The 21,716-nt window shown below is 34.8% G+C and overlaps 2 protein-coding genes across 8 annotated transcripts in view; both read right to left on the bottom strand.

Annotated features, from left to right (window-relative positions):
* Positions 1-5,948, bottom strand: part of ARL6 (ADP ribosylation factor like GTPase 6) — a 39,785-nt gene extending 33,837 nt beyond the window's left edge. Inside the window, exons 1-2 of the mRNA XM_019448116.2 lie at positions 5,527-5,948; positions 2,729-2,878 (exon numbers count right to left, since the gene is read on the bottom strand). Of these exons, the coding sequence (XP_019303661.1) occupies positions 2,729-2,851 (123 nt within the window). The 5' untranslated portion in view covers positions 2,852-2,878; positions 5,527-5,948. The remainder of the gene's footprint in view (positions 1-2,728; positions 2,879-5,526) is intronic.
* An 11,449-nt stretch (positions 5,949-17,397) lies between these two features.
* Positions 17,398-21,716, bottom strand: part of EPHA6 (EPH receptor A6) — an 858,920-nt gene continuing 854,601 nt past the window's right edge. For all 7 annotated transcript variants that reach the window (XM_019448105.2, XM_019448107.2, XM_019448106.2 and 4 more), the window contains one exon: positions 17,398-21,390. In XM_019448105.2, the coding sequence (XP_019303650.1) occupies positions 21,276-21,390 (115 nt within the window). In that variant the 3' untranslated portion in view covers positions 17,398-21,275. The remainder of the gene's footprint in view (positions 21,391-21,716) is intronic.

The following is a 21,716-nucleotide window of genomic DNA, read 5'->3' as shown; positions in this document are numbered from 1 at the left end:
ACTTATTTGAGATCAGTTTTACCAAAACAAAAAAATTTACCTTTGAGGCTATTCTCTGATGTGGAGAAAAGTGTAAACACCTCTGACAGAATAGGCCCTTGCTTAAAAAATTTCCTTATAATCTTGTTCGCTTATTGCTGACAGCTTTACCCACAGAAATGCAGGTCACCAGTCACTGAGTTTAAGCATTTGCCCATACGGATCTTCTGATAGCTGATCCACAGTACTGATTATGGGCCCGGGCACAGTTGGGTATGGCTCTACTTTTAACATATACTCACTGTTCTTTAAATTCAATTCTGGACCCCATCCAACTGGGTAGGTTGCTTTATCTTCCTCTGAAGGACTGATAAAGAAATTTCGTATAATCACAAAGTCAGGAGATAGACTCCAACGTATGTGGGCTTTTTGACCTGATCTTTGCCTTATTGGGGAAGAATCTCTTTTTTCCTGTCTTCATATAGAGAAAACTTCATTAAATGATACTCCTTATTTCTCAATCTCCCCTCCACCAATTTATTCCTCTCCATGGGAAAAGAATTACTCCTTTGCCCATTTTGTGAAGTGAACTGAGCATTCTTCATTCTTCCTCTCTTTCCTCATGCTTATCACAAGCCACATGCTTATCACAAGCATGCACTCTCATCTGATCTTAGCCATTCAATAAACCTAGAAGAGTAGGATTTTTCCCTGAGGAGGAAAACTTGAAATTTTGGGAGGCCAATCTCAATACAATAGAGTGTTAGCAACTCCTCTGAACAGACCTAACCTCACCCTCCAAAATCAACCTTTTAAATAAAGCTGGTATTTTTTTTAAGTTTATTTATTTATTTTGAGAGAGAGAGAGTGCATGCAAGCAGGGGAAAGGCAGAGAAAGAGGGAGAGAGAGAATCCCAACAGGCTCTTCACTGAAAGCACAGAGACTGATGTGGGGCTCGAACTCATGAACCGTGAGATCATGACCTGAGCTGAGGTTGGACACTTAATGGACTGAGCCACCCAGGCACCCCAAAGGTGGTATTTTTGATCTCTGCCTGACTTCAGCATGTATGCCTGAGCTGACTCCCAACTCAGTGGCGAACTCCTTAAATTAACTAAATTGCCTTCCAAATCCATCTTAGACTTCTTATCCTGGCTGCCTCAAACTATCTCCAACCTGAAGATACACCAGCAGTTAGTTGATTTTCTGTGGCAAACTCATCCGTGTAGAAGGGAATAATGACCAGAAAAAAAGAAATAATGGTGTTTTTGTAATTCCAAAGCAATCTCCAACTAAACAGAAGTAAAACTAAAGCTGTTGCAAAAGAAAATGGAGTAGTAGTAAGGCTGTCTATTCTGCCCAACCTGAAGCATTATTTGAAGACAATAAAATTCATCTTCAACTACTATATTTAGGAGCAATATTTCCCATTCTCTAGCCATTTAGTCATTAAAAGTACGAGCTTGTTTTTTGTCCCATCTGTATGCAGTCTATTTTTTCACTCTACATTTTTCACTAATGGCTTTTACCTAAATAAGTGTATTTACAACTGTAAATGTTAGTTGTCTATTCAATATCCATTCTCTCCTTCTTTCTATACTTACAGGATCCTTATTATTCCTGGAAGCAGCAGTATGCCTTGCTTTAAAAAAAAAATCCAGCTTAGGGGCACCTGGGTTGCTCAGTCGGTTAAGTGGCCGACTCTTGATTTTGGCTCAGGGCATGACCTCACTGTTTGGGGGATGGAGCCCCACAACAGGCTCTGCGTTGACAGTGAGGAGTCTAATACTCTCTCTCCCTCTCCCCCCATTCTCTCTCGCTCTCTCTATCAGAATAAATCAATAAACTTTAAAAAATCCAGCTTTATTTATAGTTAGGGGTAGCCAATGAAATGTAAGTTAGGAATCATCAGTTGGTGCTTCTGGGTAAGCTCTTTAAAGAGGGCTTATTTAGGAAGAAGGTCTATTCCTTCAGCTTATTCTTTTCTCCTCCTGGTGACTTAGAATACAGATATAATAGTTAACCAAGGTGACCATGTGGAGATCTTGAAGATGAAAACCAGGCACTTGGAATAGCATAACAGAAAGATGGAAGATGCCTGGATATCTCACAACTGACCGCAGCCCTGGAATACCTCCTCAGGACTTATTTAGGTGACAGAAAAAGAAACCTCTTACTTATTTAGTCCACTGTTATGTGGGTTTTCTTTATGTGTAGCAGAACCTAACTTCAACTTATGTACCATGTGTTGAATGTATAGCTTTATATATTTTACAGTTATTAAAATTATATTTTCATATACTTATTACTTCTATGACTTAAAGTCATTCTGCTTACTACTACTGATAGGTATACTACACTCCTGGTAAACTGTCTAATTATCCATAGAACCCATAAAAATGATTCACCTTTCCCTCTGCTTATTAAGAAAGAGCCAAAAAGAAGGCAATGCTACCTAAGAGTAAACTTTGCAAATCTGTGAGAATCTTTAGAGAAAAAAAGACATTTGGAAAATATTCCAATTTAAATAATTATCAAGACATATTTATCAAGACAAGTATTACTAATGTATACCTGCATAAAATACACTGCAAATTATGGCACCCTGACATTTATTACTTTAAGGTACTACAAGGTTAACAGGATTTCATAACATGATTATCTGAAGTAATGATGGCAAACAAAATAATTCCGCATATTAACTTTCTCTCGCAGAAAATACTTAAAGCATCTAAAAAAGATACTTACATTTGAAGGTTTAAGTTTGTTAATGATTGTTGTTTTGCCACTATTATCCAGCCCAAGGCACAAAACATGAACCTCCTTCTTCCTTAGGCCAAGCAAGCCTGAAAGTCTGTCTAGCAATCCCATAATGTGATTCAAATATTTACAAACCAGCTGCAAGTCAGAAAGTAAAAATGATATATCAATCACAGGCACTTTAGGTAAGGAAAATATGAGCATGTGCATCAAAAATTTAATAATTTAAAGACATAATGATAAAAACCATGTCAATGTAGCTCTGTATTTAGTAAACAGAATTTAAGCTGATTATCACAAAGGAGCCTTAACTGAAATGCAGATTGGCAGCTTACAACCCTAGGTAACACACAGAATAATGCCCTTGAAATAACTGTACTTTTCTCATTGTAATTTATAATATTTAAGAAGAAAATGTGGTTAAACTCAGTATTGTGTGGACTATGCCACTTATGATCTTGAAAATATATGCAGCCTTTTCTGGAAATCTGGAACAATGAATGGGCAAAGGGGTTCATGCTAAGCCTAATGAGGAAGCTTAGAAGGCAGATTAAAAAAAAAAGAGAGAGAAAAACTTAGATTTTAGCTACATTATTTGTGCCACTGGCTAAATCTTTTTCTGAAGCCAGGCCCATTGTTGTATTATGCAATAATCTGAACTATTAAATTTACTGTTTTTGTTTGTTTGCTTCTATCCAGCTTAGGTTGCATTTTCTATCAATAGGAACAAAGAATCCTAACAGATATATTTATCTTAATATACATTGCTAGACATATTGCTTGTTCATAACCTGCTATGAACATTCCAAATGAAACTTTCCAAAGGTGCTCCCTTTGGGTCCATCCCTCCCCAAAACATTATAATGTGATGGCAGAAGAGAGATATCCCTGTTGTCAGCTCTCAACTGCTGCCCGGACTGCTATAGCAGCAACTGCAATCTGCCTGTGTCCAAAGTATTTCCTATTATTTTAAACACCATTTCTGAGTTCTCTAAATAGTCATCTCATTTAATTGATTTATTCTCATCTCCATCTAAGGTTCCAGAAGCCTGTCATTCCCCAGCTCCTTCAGTACTTTTTAACCCACACTATCCTAGGCAAGGCCATTCCTTGAAGGCTGTGAGCTTGCAGCAACTTAAATGATGAGGTTTCCAAGACAAGTGCATCCAAAAGGAGGCTGTGTCATCGATTTTGCTTAGGCCTGTTGGGGGATCATACGGAAATTTCAAAACTGAATTCCAATGATGCTCAGAAAAGAGAAGGTACAATGCCCCACATAAGCATGGGGCCTATAAAACAGAGCCACAGTTGTTTTATCCAAGGGATGGGTTTGATCTCAGGTACTCCACTTGTGCCACTTTTCTCCTTGTGCTGGAGATTCAACTCTCACTCCATCAATTCCTTTAAATCTCCACTTAAGGAGCATTTGTAGAATCTACTTTAAGTTAGCCTTCTGATATGAAGCAATTCACACAGACCATTTTAATTGAAAGTAGATTTGCTATTACTCACTTTGTTATTTATTGTACCAAACATGCTTATATAAGGGCAATATCTTGTTTTCCATTTTTCATACAATTTGAACAGATTTTTTAAAAAAATGACTACTTCTCACATCCTCCTCCTTTGAGCATCCACTATAAAGCACTGACTGTCAAAAGCTTGATACTTGAATATTCATTCAATTTTCCATAGAACCCTGGATTGTGATTTTCCAACCCTTTTTCATGGATTATCAAACCTAATGCTTGTTAATGAAATATTTGGGGGCATACAATTTAGAAGTCAGTTGTTCTAAAAGCTATAATTATAGCCTTATACATGCTTCTATTTCTTAGTAATCATTCATTTCTGTAAGTTTAATTTTTGCAGGCATGAGAGAAGAAAAGATAACAATTTAAGCCACTTAACGTTTATTTACAATGCCCTATGTGCACAGTGGGAGATAAAATTAAAGTTTTCTGTAGCTCACTATGTCTAAAGCCCTGCCAACTTTTGCTGCACAGGGGAATCAACTACTTGAAGTAATTCTGATGAAGGGATTAGAGCATCTGTATTTTGAAAAGTTACACAGTGTTTCTGATGTACAGTTACTATTGAGAACTACTGGCTTTCAGAATAAAGCCCAAACTTTCTCCCATAGCTTTTAAGGTTCACAGCGTGGCTCCAGTCTACCTTTCCAGTTTATTATCTTACTGTTTTATTGTTTTCCTCTCTCTGCACACCAGCCAATCAATTCTCTTGATTGTGATCTGAGATTCCTTCTAAAGGATTACTTGTTGTCAGAAGAGTCTTGAAGAATTAGGATGTTATCCACAGACAGTAAAGGGCTTGGAAGGTAGGCCTCAGAGATAGTGGTCGGGCAGAGAAAACACCACGAATGGTACTTTGTAAACTTTAAGAAGTATTCCTAGAGTGAATTATAGCTCACTCTTAGTACTTCAGGCATTTTTATTAGGCTTTTAGTTTTTAATGATGAAATTTCAATTACGTTTTCCACAAACCAAATAAAAACAAAAAACTGGGCGGTGTTAAAACCAAACAAACATATGCCCAACCCAGTTCAACGAGTTTTCTGGGGTCCCTTATACTAACCGCATAAACCAGCTTTCCTTTTCCACCTCTTAAACTTTAGAAACAAGGTACACAGTAAAAAAAAAAACAAAAACAAAAACAAAAACAAACTAGGAAAGAGTAGAAAGCAATTCTAAAACGCAATTCTAAAACGCGGCGGGAGTGGTGGCGATGGTGGCAGCGCTGGCTACAGATAGGGGGCAGGGAGATACCTGGTCTTTGAGGTTGGTCTTGCGGGCCCAGGAGCTGAAGAGGTACAGGAATGGGCCACTCGCTCGTATCCGTCTCTGGGTTAAGAATCGGGCGTCTCTCAGCCTTCTTCTCTATGCTTCCATTGGAAGAATCCCTGCTCCTGAGCAAAGCCGCTTCTACAAGTTCGGTGAATTGGTAGCTTGTGCCACAGCCGCAGCATCAGTGGCTGGGCAGGCGCCTAGGCGCGTAGCGTTCCCTAGGCAACCGGACGTTCTTCCGGTCCCGAAGCCACGCCTCCTTGGAGTTTTAGGAAGTCAGACTTGGTGCTCTTGTTTATGGGATTGAAGAGCACCGGAAAATGCCAGAGGCACACCGAAGAGTATTAAAGAATGTGTTTAGACAGGTGGCGGGGTGAACTGCCGCCTTCCTGCGAGGAGCAGTGCTGTCCCGGATGGAGCATGATGGGAGTTGTAGGAGCGCGCACAGCCTGCTGGGATGCTCCGGGCCTGGCGTTTGCTGTGGGCGTTTCTTTCCGTCCGGATTTCTCCCAGGCTCTCGGGAGAGTATCAGCAATTTCACCCCTTTGGGGCGGGCCCTTCTTGTGGCTGCCAGAGCGCTAAGAAACCTATGTGTGTTTACCCGGCACGCGCGGCAGCGTGATGGCAACGATTGAAAGACACAACTGTGCCCACTCTGGCAAGGCGTGCACCGGAGTTGCCCCGCTGCCCCTTGAACCGAGGCTTTCCGGGCTGTGTTAGGCCTCAGGCTCTGGAGTCCTGGAAAGTAGAAATGTTAGGGAGTGGAGAGAAACTAGTGTAAAAAGGCGAAAGCATTACTCGACAGAGAAAGTATGCCTGTACTCTGGCTTCTTAGCTCTCTGATCTCCTGAAGAAATTTCCACTAGTCATAATCTGATTAGATTACTGCCCCCAGAATCAAGGCGGTAGGTGGTTCAGAAAAGGAATAGTCTGAATGCTAACATTAACCACCTTAAATTGCACTGGGATTTTACAGTGATAGTCCAGTTGAAAATATCTGGATATACGCATTTCTTCACATTTTTATAACCGCGCTTTCCAAAGGACAGACTACAGTTGGGAGTAATTTTGAAGATTTTTCAGTCAGCCTAACCTACCTCCGTCCCAGGGCCGATGAATGGTTTTCATGGCTTAAAACGTTCTTCAGATGAGTTTTCATCTCTGGTTTCCTTTTTGGCCTTGAGTATGGACCATCAGCCCCCTCTCCCCCCACCTCCAGCTAGTGTTATGTTTACTACCCTGCCTGATTTTTGGCCTAGGAGGGTGAAAAAAGAGACTGGAAGAGTTACATAAAATTATTGATGGAAGTGTTTATGTGAATGACTACAGGGTGGGTGGGTTGGTTTGTTTTGTTTTGTGACATTTCCAAATTTGCAAATGTGATTATTTTACAATGAAAAAGAGTGGGGTTCTGTGCAAATGACTTGAAAGGCTAAAACTGACAAAAACCAAAAACCCAACAGTTGTATATTTCAAAATACTTACAGATGTTCTTGAAAAAAATGGAGTACGGATATATTCTTTCTGTGTGGCCTTAGGCCAGTTAACTCTTCTCTATGCTACAGCTTCATCACTTGCAAAAATACACTATTATCTCATTTGGCAGTTTTGAGGATTGAATAGATTAAAAAACTATGTATGTTTCACACATAGTAGGTGTTCAGTAAATAAGTTCCTGTCTTCCTTCACCCTGAAATTTTTATTATATAGATAGGATTTGACCCAATTCCTAAATGTTCTGGCTCGTTAACTTCTGACTGTAAATGCATTTACAGGGAGGTATTACTTTTCTTTGTGTCTCGCTGTTGTGATTCATTTTGATGAGACATGGAAGCTAATTTCTGAATAGCCTGAATGACTTTTTTTTTTTTTCCTTAGAGTTAAGCAGAAATCTTATGTTTCAGAAAACATTAGTGGACAGACTTATTTTTTCCTGTTTGGAGTTGATATTTTCTGTCCTTAGGTTGAGTTCAATTTTTGCTTAGTACAAAACAGTTGGTGAATACTGGAAATGTAACCAGGAGATTGGGTATCAAATTTTCAGTAAATTTGGGCATAAACATAAATCTTTTACAAAAAAAAAATAGCTAAGAAAATAGTTATCTTAGGTAAGTGTAGTTGATATCTTGATTTACTATCATTAGAGATTAAATTGTGGTTATAAAACCTACAATGTACTTAATAATCTAGAAAATGCCAATTTTGAAAATACGTCAAAGTTTAAAAACGTAAATATTTCATATGGTTGAATCTGCGCTGTGGTACTTTGCCAACTGAAATTGCCTTCGAGTACATTTAGGCTCAGCATAAAAATTGTTCCACTTGATGTAATAAGTTAGTTTGGCTATCTTCATTTTATTATGAGGGAAAGAAGCTTTAAAAATGGTATGTGATTTTCTGAAGACTACTTAAGATATCTGTATAAGAGAAGAAAGTTTCTAGTACTTTATAACCAGTTTTAATTTTACACTGGCTTTTGGAACTGTAGTAGAAGAATTATAAGAGTCCAGTGTAAGATACAACTACAATACTATTCTGATTAATTCAGGATACTTTTAAAAAAATGTTTATTTATTTTGAGACAGAGAGAGAGAGAGAGAGAGAGAGAGAGAGAGAGAAGAGAGCAGGGGAGGGGCAGAGAGAGGGAAACAGAAAACCCCAAGCAGGCTCTGCACTGATAGTGTAAGACTTGAACTTCACAAACCGTGAGATTATGACCTGAGCCCAAATCAAGAGTTGGATGCTTAACTGGCTGTGCCACCCAGGTGACCCAAGGGTAATTTTTATGTATTTTATTACCAGCAACTTTTAAAAGAATATAGAAAATCACTGAATCATAATTTATTGCATGTTTTTGGAATGAATAGTCTAAAGCTGTTTGAATAGTTGGACATTATGTGTATCTTTTGGTTTTCGGTAATTTTATGTACCGTATCACCTCTGCAATGAACAGTTTAATTTATTGAAACTCACAAAATAGTTGGCCGATATGAAATCACTACAAAAATATATATCTATTTATAATGATTTATGTGAATTTATCCCTTGACCCTAATGACATTAATTATCTTGAAAAATTACAGCTATGATTTTGCATCCAGAATAATATATATAAAGAGCATCTAGATTTAAGAGACTAAAAATGTATTAAATCTGCATCAAAGAACAGTACAAAAAAGTCACAAATTTAACCACCAGAACTGTAACTTTTATTTGCTAATAGATATTTTAATAAACAGGCTTACTCCATCTGTAAGACCCTGGTAATGCCTCTTAGGAAATCATAGAAAAATAAAATACAATAATTAGTAATTTGTACTTTGTACAAAAATGTTACTATGTTGCTCAGCAGGTAGTTTTGCTAAACACCATATTCTTTCAGCAAATAGATGACATATGTAATGCAATTCACCACAAACAATCCCTCATTGAGAGCTGAGCATTCTATAACACTATTAACTTGTAAGCATGCCAGCACATGAAAATTTACATGGAACATCATAATATTACAGTAGATTTTTATAAGATGACAACAATACCACCTTTAGTAAGTCTGGCCTACTTCACTGCTATAGCAAAGTAGATAATAGGTAGGATTGCAGTTCAATTGTTAACACCCTTTTACTGTGTTTATCTCTCTATTATCTTGTTATACAACCAGAAAAGAGAACATAGTCTGTGTAAGGAACCTGAGTGGAAGGCATATATTGAAGTTCTATATAGATACCAAAGAGAAACAGTAATAACAAAGAGAAAAAAACTATAGTGCTGCACTTCCTTATTCTCACAGATCTTTTCCTCCTTTTGTAAGAGTAGATGGGTACACTGCTAAATCCATAATTAATGATAACTAACTTTATGATAGGTTACAGAGAGATACATTTTAAAAACCATATTCACTCTTATAGGAAGGAGAAATGACTTCAGCTGCAGTTTTTCATGAGTCAAATAATTGCTTTATGAGGAATTAAATGTCTCAACCTAGACAGATGTTATCTGGTATTTTATATAAATGTACTATTTAGTATTAAATTAATAAACTTTTTAGGATTTGTGCTAGAAAGATTTTTATAACTTTTATTTTGAATACACTGCAACTGTTGACATCTACCATTTAATATTTGACATGGCCATTTAAATATTAAGTGTTTAACCAAATACATATTTATATGTACACATATATCTTTATATTTTTGTCTATGCTAAAACAGCAAAAAAAAAGGAGAGCAATCTTATTCCATTATTCACAATCTAATTTTACATCAAACCCATATGCACCTATAAATTCAACACATTGAATTACATACAGCCTATCCAGAAATAAAGATCCAAGCACAATTAAGAGATCATATCCTTCCAATAGGATAGGGAGGTCACAATGAACAAAACAACCATATTTATTGCCCATGTGTTTCTCCTAAATGACAGATGGTACTGATGTTTTTCATATGAAAACAAGAGTATTGTTTTACTAAATGATTAGAGCCTATTTGCCTTTTTTTTCTTTTTTAATTCAATGGGGGGCTTAAAACCCTCCAAAATGGTAATTTGAGGAAACCTCCAGCTTGAGTATACATACACATCTTTCAAGATTAAACTAATTTTAATTTTCATAGGCTTTGAATTAGAATAGTAACAAAATATTTCTGCCTTTTACTCTATAATAGACAAAAATAACAAAACATGTGGAATGTCTATGTCATTGAGAAATCCTCAATCTCTACATTAGGAGAAGAGAACTCTATTACAAGAGTCCTTGAAGATCACAGAATTGTTTCAGGTCCTTCTAATAAGATGTCTCAAAAATATTCAGTAAGAATGGCTTTAAAATATTTTATATACTAGGTCTTTTTCCTATGATGTATTAACATACAAATACCCACTATGTGTTTATGTATATGTGTATGGCTAGGTCTGTATGTGTGTATATATTATAGAGTTCACTTTCCCCCTTTCCAACTACTTACTCCTCCTCCAACCTATACTCCCTTCCCACTCCATATGTTGAATTTTATGTCATCTTGGTAAATAGAACTATTCACCTAGTAACATCCTTATCTTTCTACCACAAATCTATCAGCCTATCTGCAGTTCTGCCTTCCCTGCATTGCCATTCTATGTCCCCTCCTATAAAAACTAACCTCCCTACTTATACTGTGAATCCTAACCCTTCTACCTCTCAAGACCTTTTCTATAATTATATTCTCTTGCATAATCAGTTTCCCCTTTTCTACCAGATTTTTCTCATTAGTATATAAATATACTCTAGCATCTTTTCTCTAAACACACACACACACACACACACCAAACTTCTCTTGACCCCATATTTCCCTGAAGCTACTGCCTTATTTCTTCTTTTAAAGGAAAACTTCTTGAAAGAGTTTTAGTAGATATTGACTCCACCACCTTTCCTGCAATTGCTTCTTAATCCACTTCAATCAGGCTTTGACTACACTACTTCATAGAGACTGTCCTTGTCAAGACCACAAATAACTACTATGTTGCCATGTCCAATGGCCATTTCTTCGTTCTCATCTTGGCTTCTTATAAGCATTTAATCCAGATGACCAGTTAGTTGCATTTCTTTTTCCTCTAACTTACTTTGGCTTCCTTAGTGTCTTATGTTGGCTTCCAATTCTCTGCCTAACTTCTCAACATTGGAATACCCTAGACCCTCAACTGTGGCCTATTTCTCTAAAAACCTTTCGCCAGGTGATTTCAAAATTTTAAACACTATTTATATACTGATGACTTCCAAATTTTTATGTCTAGCCTTGACTGCTGCTTGGAACTCATATGTAACTGTCTACTTGTTACCTCTGTTTGAATATCTAATGGGCATCTCAGGCATTATGTAGCTAAAACCAAACTCTTGATTTTTCCCTCCAAACCTGGTTCTCCCCCACCACCACTGACTTAGTCTCTCATTCCCCAAATATAGAATCTTTTTGATGTTTATTTTTCCATCCTCATACCCAATTCATTAGGAAGCCCTTTGTTCAAACATACCCCAAATTCATCTACCTCTTTCCATCTCTACTACTTCCACTTCAACAAAAGCCAACATTTTTTTTCTGCTTAAACTATTGCAGTAGCCTGATAAATGTTCTTTGACTCATGTCTCCTATTGGCCTCTGTTCAGTTCTACTGTGTTCTAGGCACATTGTTGTCTCTACCCTCAAACATTCCAAACTCCCACACATTCAACTGGTCTCTGCCTAGAATGTTCTTGCCTCAGATCTTCTCGTGACTGGTTCCTTCATGCTTTTCAGATACCAGTTTACATGTCACATCATCAGAGAAAATTTCTTTTACCATTTAATATAAAAGCCACAGTCATGCTATATAACTTCATTGCTTTAATTGTCAAGATAACGCTTATCACTATTTTATTGTGTGCCTTCACTACTAGTAGATCAATTCCATGAGGCAAGGCTTTTGCTTATATCTTGGTCACTCTATATTCTCAGTGCTTAGAACAGGACACTGGTACATGACAGTGTTTAATAAACATTAGCTAATGTAACAAATGGAACGATAGATAAATATGTTTAAAGTCAGTCAGTATATATGTGTGTATACTAATTTTAAAATTTGGGAATTATACAACTTTGGACCAGCAGACATATATAACTTCCTTTATTTTTCTTTTATTTGTTATATCTGTTCCCTATAGTGTCAGAGCTTTGCCTGGAGAAATCATGCTTGTTGTTATTCTTTATATTGAACTATAGATACCGATTTCACTTAATAGTAGAGTGAAGCTGTAAGGTGGGAAAAGGGAATGTTTTGCTTCCTCAAAGGGATTTTTGGAAACTCTGAAGAAAATAAGCAGGTAATTAAAAAAATGGAAAGGCATTTCACTTTTGTTTGAAGTATTCCATCTGGTGAAATTTTAAACATTGAATAAACAGTAATCAGTGAAAAATAACTATAAAAATATATGCTATTTTGAATATACAAAGTCCAATGTAGGAGTTTCTTTTTGTATTTCCATTCATGAGAAAGTAGAGTTTGCTTTCTTTAGCAGACTTTATGAGACATCTGACCAATATTAGATTTTAAAAAAACAGTAATGTCCAAAATAACAACTTGTAGCCACAGTGTTTTGGCATTTGGCTTTAACTTCTTTGAGAAGTATAAAGTTATAAGTATTATGAGACTGAAAGAAATATAAGATGTAAAGTAGCTCTTTTTAAAAATAGTTAACTGAAAAGAGAAGGCAATTTTCTTGAACGAATATAAACACTTGGAGATCATACATATAACATAAAATTAATATGTATGTACCACATTTTTTAAACTTTTCAAAGTATGTAAAATTTATATAATTACATAAAAGCATAAATTGACTCTGAAAGTCTGTCCTTTCAACTACATTCTCTTTATCTGCATCTTATGTAAACTTTTTACATTTAATAGTAATAGAAGAAAAACTATTATTAATGATAGTGATTCATTGATATGTATAAAATCCTTCGACAGTTGATTATTGAATTTATTTTTTTGACAAATTCTTTTATTATATATGTCTTAGAAATCAAGAGATCTAGTAATATGGAAATGTTAGTAACTGTGGTCATTTGGTTTGTTAATAAATTCTTTTAAAAAATTCTTTTTTTTGATATTTTGGTAAAATTTCTTTCTTATTTTATATATCACTATATATTTTAACAAATATTAATAGACATTTAGTTAGAGATTCCCATCCTCAAAATGCATTTTAGTTTCACAATTACCAGAAGAGGAATACGACATAATTTTTAATCATTCTATTCTAATAGTTTTTTTTTTAATGTGGTAATTAATATTTTTGACAAAAAATTTTTTGTATTACTTTCTTGTCTTTTCATCAGTTTTAATGGGACTTGGTCTGTTTTCCATGCTCTGCATTCATGCTCTGCATGAATTTTTTAAAAATAAGGTTATTATAGAAGGTATAACATAACCAATATTTAAAGAAATGTTGTTAAGAAACTATTAAAATTCAAAATTCAAAATTAAGGTGTCAAAGTGTGTACTGCATACAAAATTACACCCAAGTGTAGTTCATGAAAAATATCCAAAGACATTTATATCCTGTAGTTATTCAAATTTTCAATGACACGACCTTAGATGGAAACTGATTAAGAACATGATTAATAATGTATCAGAAATAAAGCACATATAGTAATCTTTAAAAAATCAAATGTTACTCATATTTTTGAGGACTGCTCAGGTATTATGCCCTACCCACCCCCCCCCAAAAAAAAACCCCTCCCATTTCACATTTATTTTTCTCTTGGAGGCCTAAAAAAAAAAAAACCCAAAATTATTTCAAAACTCTATATTTGTAAAAAGATGATGAGATTTTTGCATAGTATAGATAAATTAATACAATTTTCTTTGAACACATATAAATGGCATGGAAGAAACATCACATTGAAGCAAATTAAGGGGCGCCTGGGTGGCTCAGTCAGTAAGCGTCCACCTTCAGCTCAGGTCATGATCTCACGGTTCGTGAGTTCGAGCCTCCCATCAGGCTCTGTGCTGACAGCTCAGAGCCTGGAGCCTGCTTCAGATCCTGTGTCTTGCTCTCGCTCTGCTCCTCCCCCACTCACACTCTGTCTCTCTCTCAAAAGTAAACATTAAAAAATATTTTTTAAGCAAATTAAAAACTTCAATGACAAACATTTATAAACATTAAACCTTATTTTCCAAGCAGTGCAGGAATTAAAAAAATCCCCAATCATTGTTTATTGTCATATTGTCTATGAAACTCATTATTGTTTTAAAGATAGTTTTAAATATATTGAAATGATAGCTCTAGAGAAAATACCAATGAATATTCAAATAAGTTAGATTTAACAATGCTCACATCAGTCACATAGACAGAAAAATAGTTCATTCAGTTACAAGTTTGTTAGCAAATAGTAGTCATTGATTTTGTCATAGAGCTTCTAAAGACCACAATTTTAGGCAGATTTATTTTAAAGATAAAAATATGTGGCAATAAATAAAGCATGTACAGTCAATGAAAAATTTTATTACAACTTAAATAATGACATTACTGAGTAAATAATTCTAAAGAGAGCAAAAGTTACTACTTTGCACGAAAAATCAGCTAATGGGATGAATTATATTCCAGGTTCTAAGTGAGTAAAGATGTGTTTAAATGAAAATTTAACAAAAGCAATGTCTAGCTAAATGCATACATTTGATTCTACAAATTACTAAATGTAGGGAGGCAATTTATTATAAAGGTGATAGAAGAGGACATCTTAAATTAGGTAAAAATCTTGAAAGCACATTGTTTATTCATCTTTGTGATTTAGCACTATTCACTCCATCTATCATGATTTTGAAAAGTTAAATGATATTTGATCTTTCTAGAACAGAGGCCAATGAAGACTGTTCTGAAGATGATGATCTATAAATGTGGGGAAACTCGTAGAAATGTTTCCATCAATATTGCTTGCATGTAAGCTCATATTTAAGTTATCAAAGCAAGGACGTCTATCTTCAAAGTTAATAATGCCTAAATATAAAACTTGGATATATGAAAAATGAAGGTTCTCCTACCTTGGATTCTTCTTTATAATAACATATCATTTTGGAATAAAGACAGTTTTCCCCTTCAATGATGGCTAATGAGCTGGAGACTGGTGCTAACTAAATAGGAATCCAGAGGTACGTTGTTCTTTCATTATGTTGTAGAGCATAGGACGCTTTAAAGTCATCAGTTGTTCTGATTTATTATGTGAGTTGATAACTTATTATCTGAGCCAAAACTGAGTTTATTGTAACAAAATAAAGACATCCAGAGGTTAAAAATAATGGAGAAATACAAGTAAGGAAAGAGCTTTACTTGAGAGAAGATTTTTCACTGAGTTTAATACCTTTCTAATTTATAGCTCCCAGGAAATTGTGTTGTTAATCTGTACTTCATTTTATAATCTAAAGTAGAAACCACTTCTTTATGTTACATTTAAGAGCTATCTTTCATCCTCATCTGTCAGGTAATTTTTCTTTAATGTCTTTGTTATTCTTAAGGATGAATTAGGTATGTGTAAGGGTAGTGGCATTCTTTAAGATTTTTCCTTTTAAATGAAACAAATCAAAAGTTCTCTTAATGATATAGAGATTTGGTACTGTAGTTAACCAACATGAAAATTCAAGTGAGAACCTTCCTTTGTTTTGTTTGGAAAGAAACTGCTTTCAATCGGAAAGTGCAAAAATACAATAAAAGGGAGGTGACTTGGTATCATTAATACATACACAAAACTGTATTTGCCAGATTTCTTTTAAAAGATACAGTTTATTCTTTTAGTAGTTTTTTGCTACTCTTAGTAATTAAAAAGCTTTCTTCTTTTTTGTTTCATTTTTAAAGTTCAGTAATTTTGGAGTGGCTCAAAAATTAGCTCAGTCCATTAGGTGTCTGACTTTGGCCCAAGTCAGGATCTCACGGTGTGTGGGTTCAAACCCCGTATCGGGCTCAACGCTGACAGTGTGATGTCTGCTTGGGATTCTCTCTCATTCTCTATCTTCTCCCCGTCCCCCCCCCCCCACACTCATTCTCTCTCTCTCTCAAAATAAATAGATAAACTTAAAAAAAATCAAGTTCAGTAATTTTGCATCAACACTGAAAAGCTAAAGGTAGACTTTCAAATCTATTCTAAAATCCTAAAAAAAAGCAAATGCCAAGCAACCAATTTTTGCTTTGACTTAAAACCAAAGAAGCCACATCTTTCAATTAATATGTAAACATCCTTTTTTACACGTTTTATATAAATCCATCATTAATTTGAAATCCAAATCTAATTATTAGTAAAGAAAAAAAAAAGAGGATTAAAGTTACATTTTGATGACCTGTATCTTCTGAATCTGTTGCCCTTTTTCCCCCAGAAATGTCACATCCCCTTATAACATAAACAATTTATTTTTATCCTGGAAATCTTTGAAATACCTGCCTAATATTTTGTTTTAGATTGAAACAGTAAGCTTAAGAGGGGTATTTATGCCTCCACAACTTAAGATTTCTCCTCTCCTTTATTTCTTCTAGTAATATGTTAGATCTAGGCATGAGTAATCATCTCTTTCTCTTGTTAAATGTATCATGTTTGAAAGGATTTTATGCAACTATTGTAGGTTCATACTTATTACACTTATTAAAACTAGTGAATTCGCTTGGGCAAGCGATTACTCCAGAGTTGTTTTGAAAAATGGTTAATGTTTTCTAACTGGAGACACCTTTGAGGTAGTGAATCTACACATAAATTGAAAAGTTTGCCATTGGACAATAACAATCTGTGACTCTTAAGGAGAGACTGCAACCATGCTCCTCTTTGCTAGAGGAAGTGTGGAGTGTTCTATGAGAATTTGAAGTCCAAAATATTTCTCTCTATAGGGACTGCAAATCCAATTAATACTGGACAAGGTTTTATTAACTTATTTAATGTATTTTTGTTCTATGGAAAGAGCTGACTCTTAATGACTTGGCAATCACAGTAAACATAGCAAATAGGCTCTAACCTCTTAGTTTTAAGCTTAAGAGTTACTTTGAAGGTAAAGACAGTTTAGCCAAACTCATCTTTGCCATAAAATCTTACGTGTGTAGGAGGCACCTCATAGATATTTGTTAGAATGAACTAAATAGTTGACACTGCCTTTACTGAACATTATACAGATTGAAAGTTGTTGAAAATATTGATCACAAGAACCGAAAGTTAGGTGACTTCAGTGCCCGGTGTCCAATGAGAGAATAACATCAATTTGACTCAGCATACTCCTTTACCTTTTGGAGTCTTCATATAAAAAGCATCAAAATATTTTTGGATTGGACATGAAATAATATGAGCCTTGGAGAAGTCAAGGTGATAATATTAAAAGAAGTGATATATCTGCTTTTAATCTCTTTGTTATATAAGCACATATACACCAACTGTGAATTGATAACAGGTTTTGATTCCTAGAATACAAATTTTTAAATTAATAATAAACTTCCTTATCTAAAGCTGTAGAAAAGAATCATCATCATCCATTTTGCGATTACTTTCCAAAGCATTTAATTTCCAGGTAATAAAAAGCCAGAGTTCATTCCCTCTCTGTGAGTGCAAATGCTCCCACTTATGTAGTGAGACCCCAAATACTTCTGTAACATTCCCTTCTTCCCTTTACCTTCAGCCTCTTCTGAGGACAGTGGTAAGATCTTTTTAGGTTTGCTGTGCTTCTTTTGTTGATAGGGACCAGGGGTGGAGTGGTAGAAGCTGAGAAAGGAAAAGAGATGGGGTGGAGGAGTAAAGAGAGAACAGAAGGGGCTGAGCAAGGTGGTTTTAGAAAATTTAATGAAGGAATAGAAAAAAGAGACCTAATATTGGTGAAGATTTTGGGAGAAGAGATTTAACTGATTTATAAAGTAGAAATTTGGTAGGGAAATATATTAAAAAATGGATTTTTAGGAAAATGTGGTTGAGATTCATTCTTCACCATCTCTTCGGAAGACCTTCTGTGAAGACTGCTTTTCAGGGATTGGATTTGGATTTGTTTTCCCTTCATAGGCTGAGATAGGCCTTAGAACTGTAGCCAGAAGGCTGTTTTATTCAGGTGATAGCTGGATAGATTTTAAAGAGTAATGCAGAGTGAAAAAACAAATCTTTTTATTATGGCATGCATAACTTACTTATCAACAACTAAGATAACTTAGTGCAAAAGTGCTATAATTCTTGATTCTTGTTAAGCCAAGAGCTTTGTAATTTGATTGCTTTTTAAATGATTTACAAACCTAACCTCTCTTCTTGATTGTGTATTGTTTTTACATTCCCCCCCCCCCCCAAATATGCCTTATACTCTGAGGTACTGAGTTGGTTATATATTGGAAACTGACCACCCAGAAAATAAAATGAAAATGTTTTTTTCAACTCTCTGATTTTTCAAAATCTCAAAAGCTTCTCAGTAGTGTGAAATAGGAAATTTAAAATAAAGCAAGTACATGAAGGTATATGCATATTGAAGTTATCAAAAATCATTACTGAAAGCTGTGATTTATGTAAGTTACTAATTTTCTTTATGTAATTAAATTCTATACTTATGCATATTAAATGGTTTTAATTACTAGACAGGTACACTAGTAAATCTCAAAATATTTCCTGTAAAGTTTCCAAATGAATTTGGCAATTTAACTGTTAATATTCCTGGATATTATAATATCCTTGGGATCATGGGATCTGTGATTGGTAGTCAATGAAGAAATAGATATCCTTATTTTTTTAATGTTTCTGTTTAATCATGCACACCTATTTCAATCATGTGTGCACGCAACATTTCTGACCATGATGAGGTTCAAAATTACACGTAAGATTATCATGCTTACAGTTCTGAAGAATATAAATGTAATTTTAAAGAAATTTTAAAGAGCATTTGAGGTAAGACACAAAGTGAAAAGGTAGTTTTATAATACTAGAGGAAGATGTTAGGGAAGAAAAAAAGAAATATAAATCAGATATAGAAAAAAGATCTCTGTATTAAGAAAAAAATTCTTAACAGTGAACTTTAATCTTTCAAGTACTGAATGCCCATCTCAAAGAAGTTTAAATACTTTATAGAATTTATTTCATCAAAGTATACAGATGTTGCTGACAGAGTCCTATGGAAGACCATAATTATTCTATTCCTTATGTTTCTAAATACCTTTTTTGTTGTATTATAAAAATAAATATATATGATTAATAAATTTAATCTGTTTTACATCTGTTCTTATTTAATATATATTTGAAGACAGTAAATATGGAAATTTTATATTTCCTCTAAATGTATCCAGATTTGTGTAAATGTATCAAGCAAACTGCAGATAGTGTATGAGTGATGCATGACCATGCAAGTGATGGGTAGAAAATGTTGCTATTTCTGACACACTTACTTAAAAAGTGATGAATTTCTCACTTTTTTCTTTTTTTTTTTAATATACTTTAAGGAATACTTTAAAGACTCTTCCTTCTAGTTCTATACAATTTTTATTTGAAATGAGAAAAAATTAAGCTGCAGTAGGCAAAAATTGGGAGATAAATCAGCAAAAGAAATGTATGTGGAAGGGTCTAGTCTAATGCGACAGTCAACAAATCTTAAAAGAAGAATAAAAGAAAGAGTGAGTCTCCTTTAATAGCAAGACAGCTGCTATTAGCAAAAAATGTAATTTAGGTAGGAATTGGAGAATGTGGTTTGGGCACCTTTATCTCTTAAATCAAAGAAAAACCGACTTATTAAATCAGCATCTTTAGATAACCTGCCCCTTTTCCTCTGTCTTAACACATTCTCCCTACTCTTCCACACCTAGCACAGTAGGCTTTTTTTTTTTTTTTTAGTTTCTCAGGCAACAGCTGATTTTACAATTGAATTTATTCATCAAGCAGCACTATTTTGATAAATTGACTCAGCTTAATTCACTGAAAAATGTATTTGACTTTTTTGCAGCCTCTGAGAAGATTATGACAATACACTATAGCTGTGCTCACATTTTTATGTTACTATGTTATGGACTCAGTTTGACACACAATTTATATACCCTCATGTTTTAGGTCTGTTCATACCTTTGGAACATGCAGTGACATACTTGTCTCTTGAAAGGTTCGGAAAACAGCTCAGCATGTTCATGTAACTAACTTATTTTTCATGAACAAAATATAAAAGTTCTTAAACTTGCAAAATGCACCAATATCAGACTGTCAGCCAAATGTATTTATTCTTGGGGCCCTCATACAGCTATCATAAAATTCTGTTTAAATTAATCTTCTTTACATTATATCTAAGGCGGTAATCTTAGATCTGTTTTTCAAAGCAATTCCCCTGAAAATAATTAATTTTATCAATGCTTTGAAAATTGCTTTTGCAAACTTATGAAGGTGAACCAAGGGAACAGACATGGTTTTATTTCATGCTTCCTCTATGAAAGCCTTTAGAACACTGGACTCACTCTTGATCTTTCTGGGGTGAGCTTCATAATGTAGGAGAGAAATGTAGTTAGTAAAAATTAAAGGGGAAAAGCCTCTAAACTACCACTTATTATGAAATATGTAGGACACTACAAGGTCAATTTAAAAGAATAGACAAACTCAGCCTTAGAAGATTGAAAAGCAGAGTGTTTCTCCCTCTTCCTCCCTGATAACCCCCTTCTTAGCGCAGTCACATATGGCAAGAATTCACCAAATGAAATCATTGGTCATTGCTGCAAATAAGTCTGACAACATCAGGCATTAACAGTTAAACTATTATAAAATAAAGTAACAATATGATCCACAGAGTTGAATATAATTATCTAAAACATATTTATGTCAGTTTGGAAGCTACCTGATCACAAAACATGAAAGAAAGGTCAACTATTTCTTTTTCATGTATCATCAAACTCTAAATACATCCATCATTAAGGAAGCCACACCTGGGAAAATTCCTTTAGGTTAAGTTTGTGAACACTTCCCAAATACTGTTGTACAAAGTTGCACATCCATGCTGAGTTATTTACCATTGTGTAGTGGTAATCTGCAGTGGGCCAGGGTTTCATTTGCAGGTAACTCAGAGAGGAGCTATGAGGCGTGATTTTAAAATCTGGGTTGGAAGCATAAACAAAAGGTGTGTGCCCATTGTCTGAACAGGAGACTGCAGTTTGTGAAGTGATGTTTGGAGAATCGGAAGAGAGGGTAGTAGAGAGGATATCTTTCACTTTAGAAATGCTGAGGCACAAAACACAAGTGCTTGTAGTACTTTCATACATGAAATCCTTTCTCTTGTATGTGCATCATGTGTAAACGTAAAGTTTGGATACTGCTGACTATTCGTCTCTGGTGTCCAATGAGTATGACTCCAATTCTTCTAATATCACTATAAGAGACAAAGATAGAGAGAGGGGAGGGAAGAGGAGAGAGAATATGAACATCTGGTTCATAGATCTGGTAAAGACAAGTTAGGAAATGAAGATTTAGAGACAGAAGATATGCACCATGTCAGATTTGCCTTATGAATTTAACAAAAATTGTGTAACTGGTAAAATGAGAGTTTAAACAAAGATATAAATGAACATCAGGAGTTTGTTACATTTTTCTTCTTCCTGGCACCAGATAATGTATCAAGTCAACCTCAAATTTAAGGGTACAAAGAAATGTTTCAAATTCAGGTACCAATGTAAGGTTCAGAGATTTCATAGAACT

Source organism: Panthera pardus, unplaced genomic scaffold (assembly GCF_024362965.1).
Source record: "Panthera pardus isolate Hobbes unplaced genomic scaffold, ASM2436296v1 HiC_scaffold_16, whole genome shotgun sequence".
In the NCBI taxonomy this organism is placed as follows: Eukaryota; Metazoa; Chordata; class Mammalia; order Carnivora; family Felidae; genus Panthera; species Panthera pardus.
Note: the sequence above shows the minus strand (reverse complement) of the source record. Positions and strands in the feature narration are given on the sequence as shown.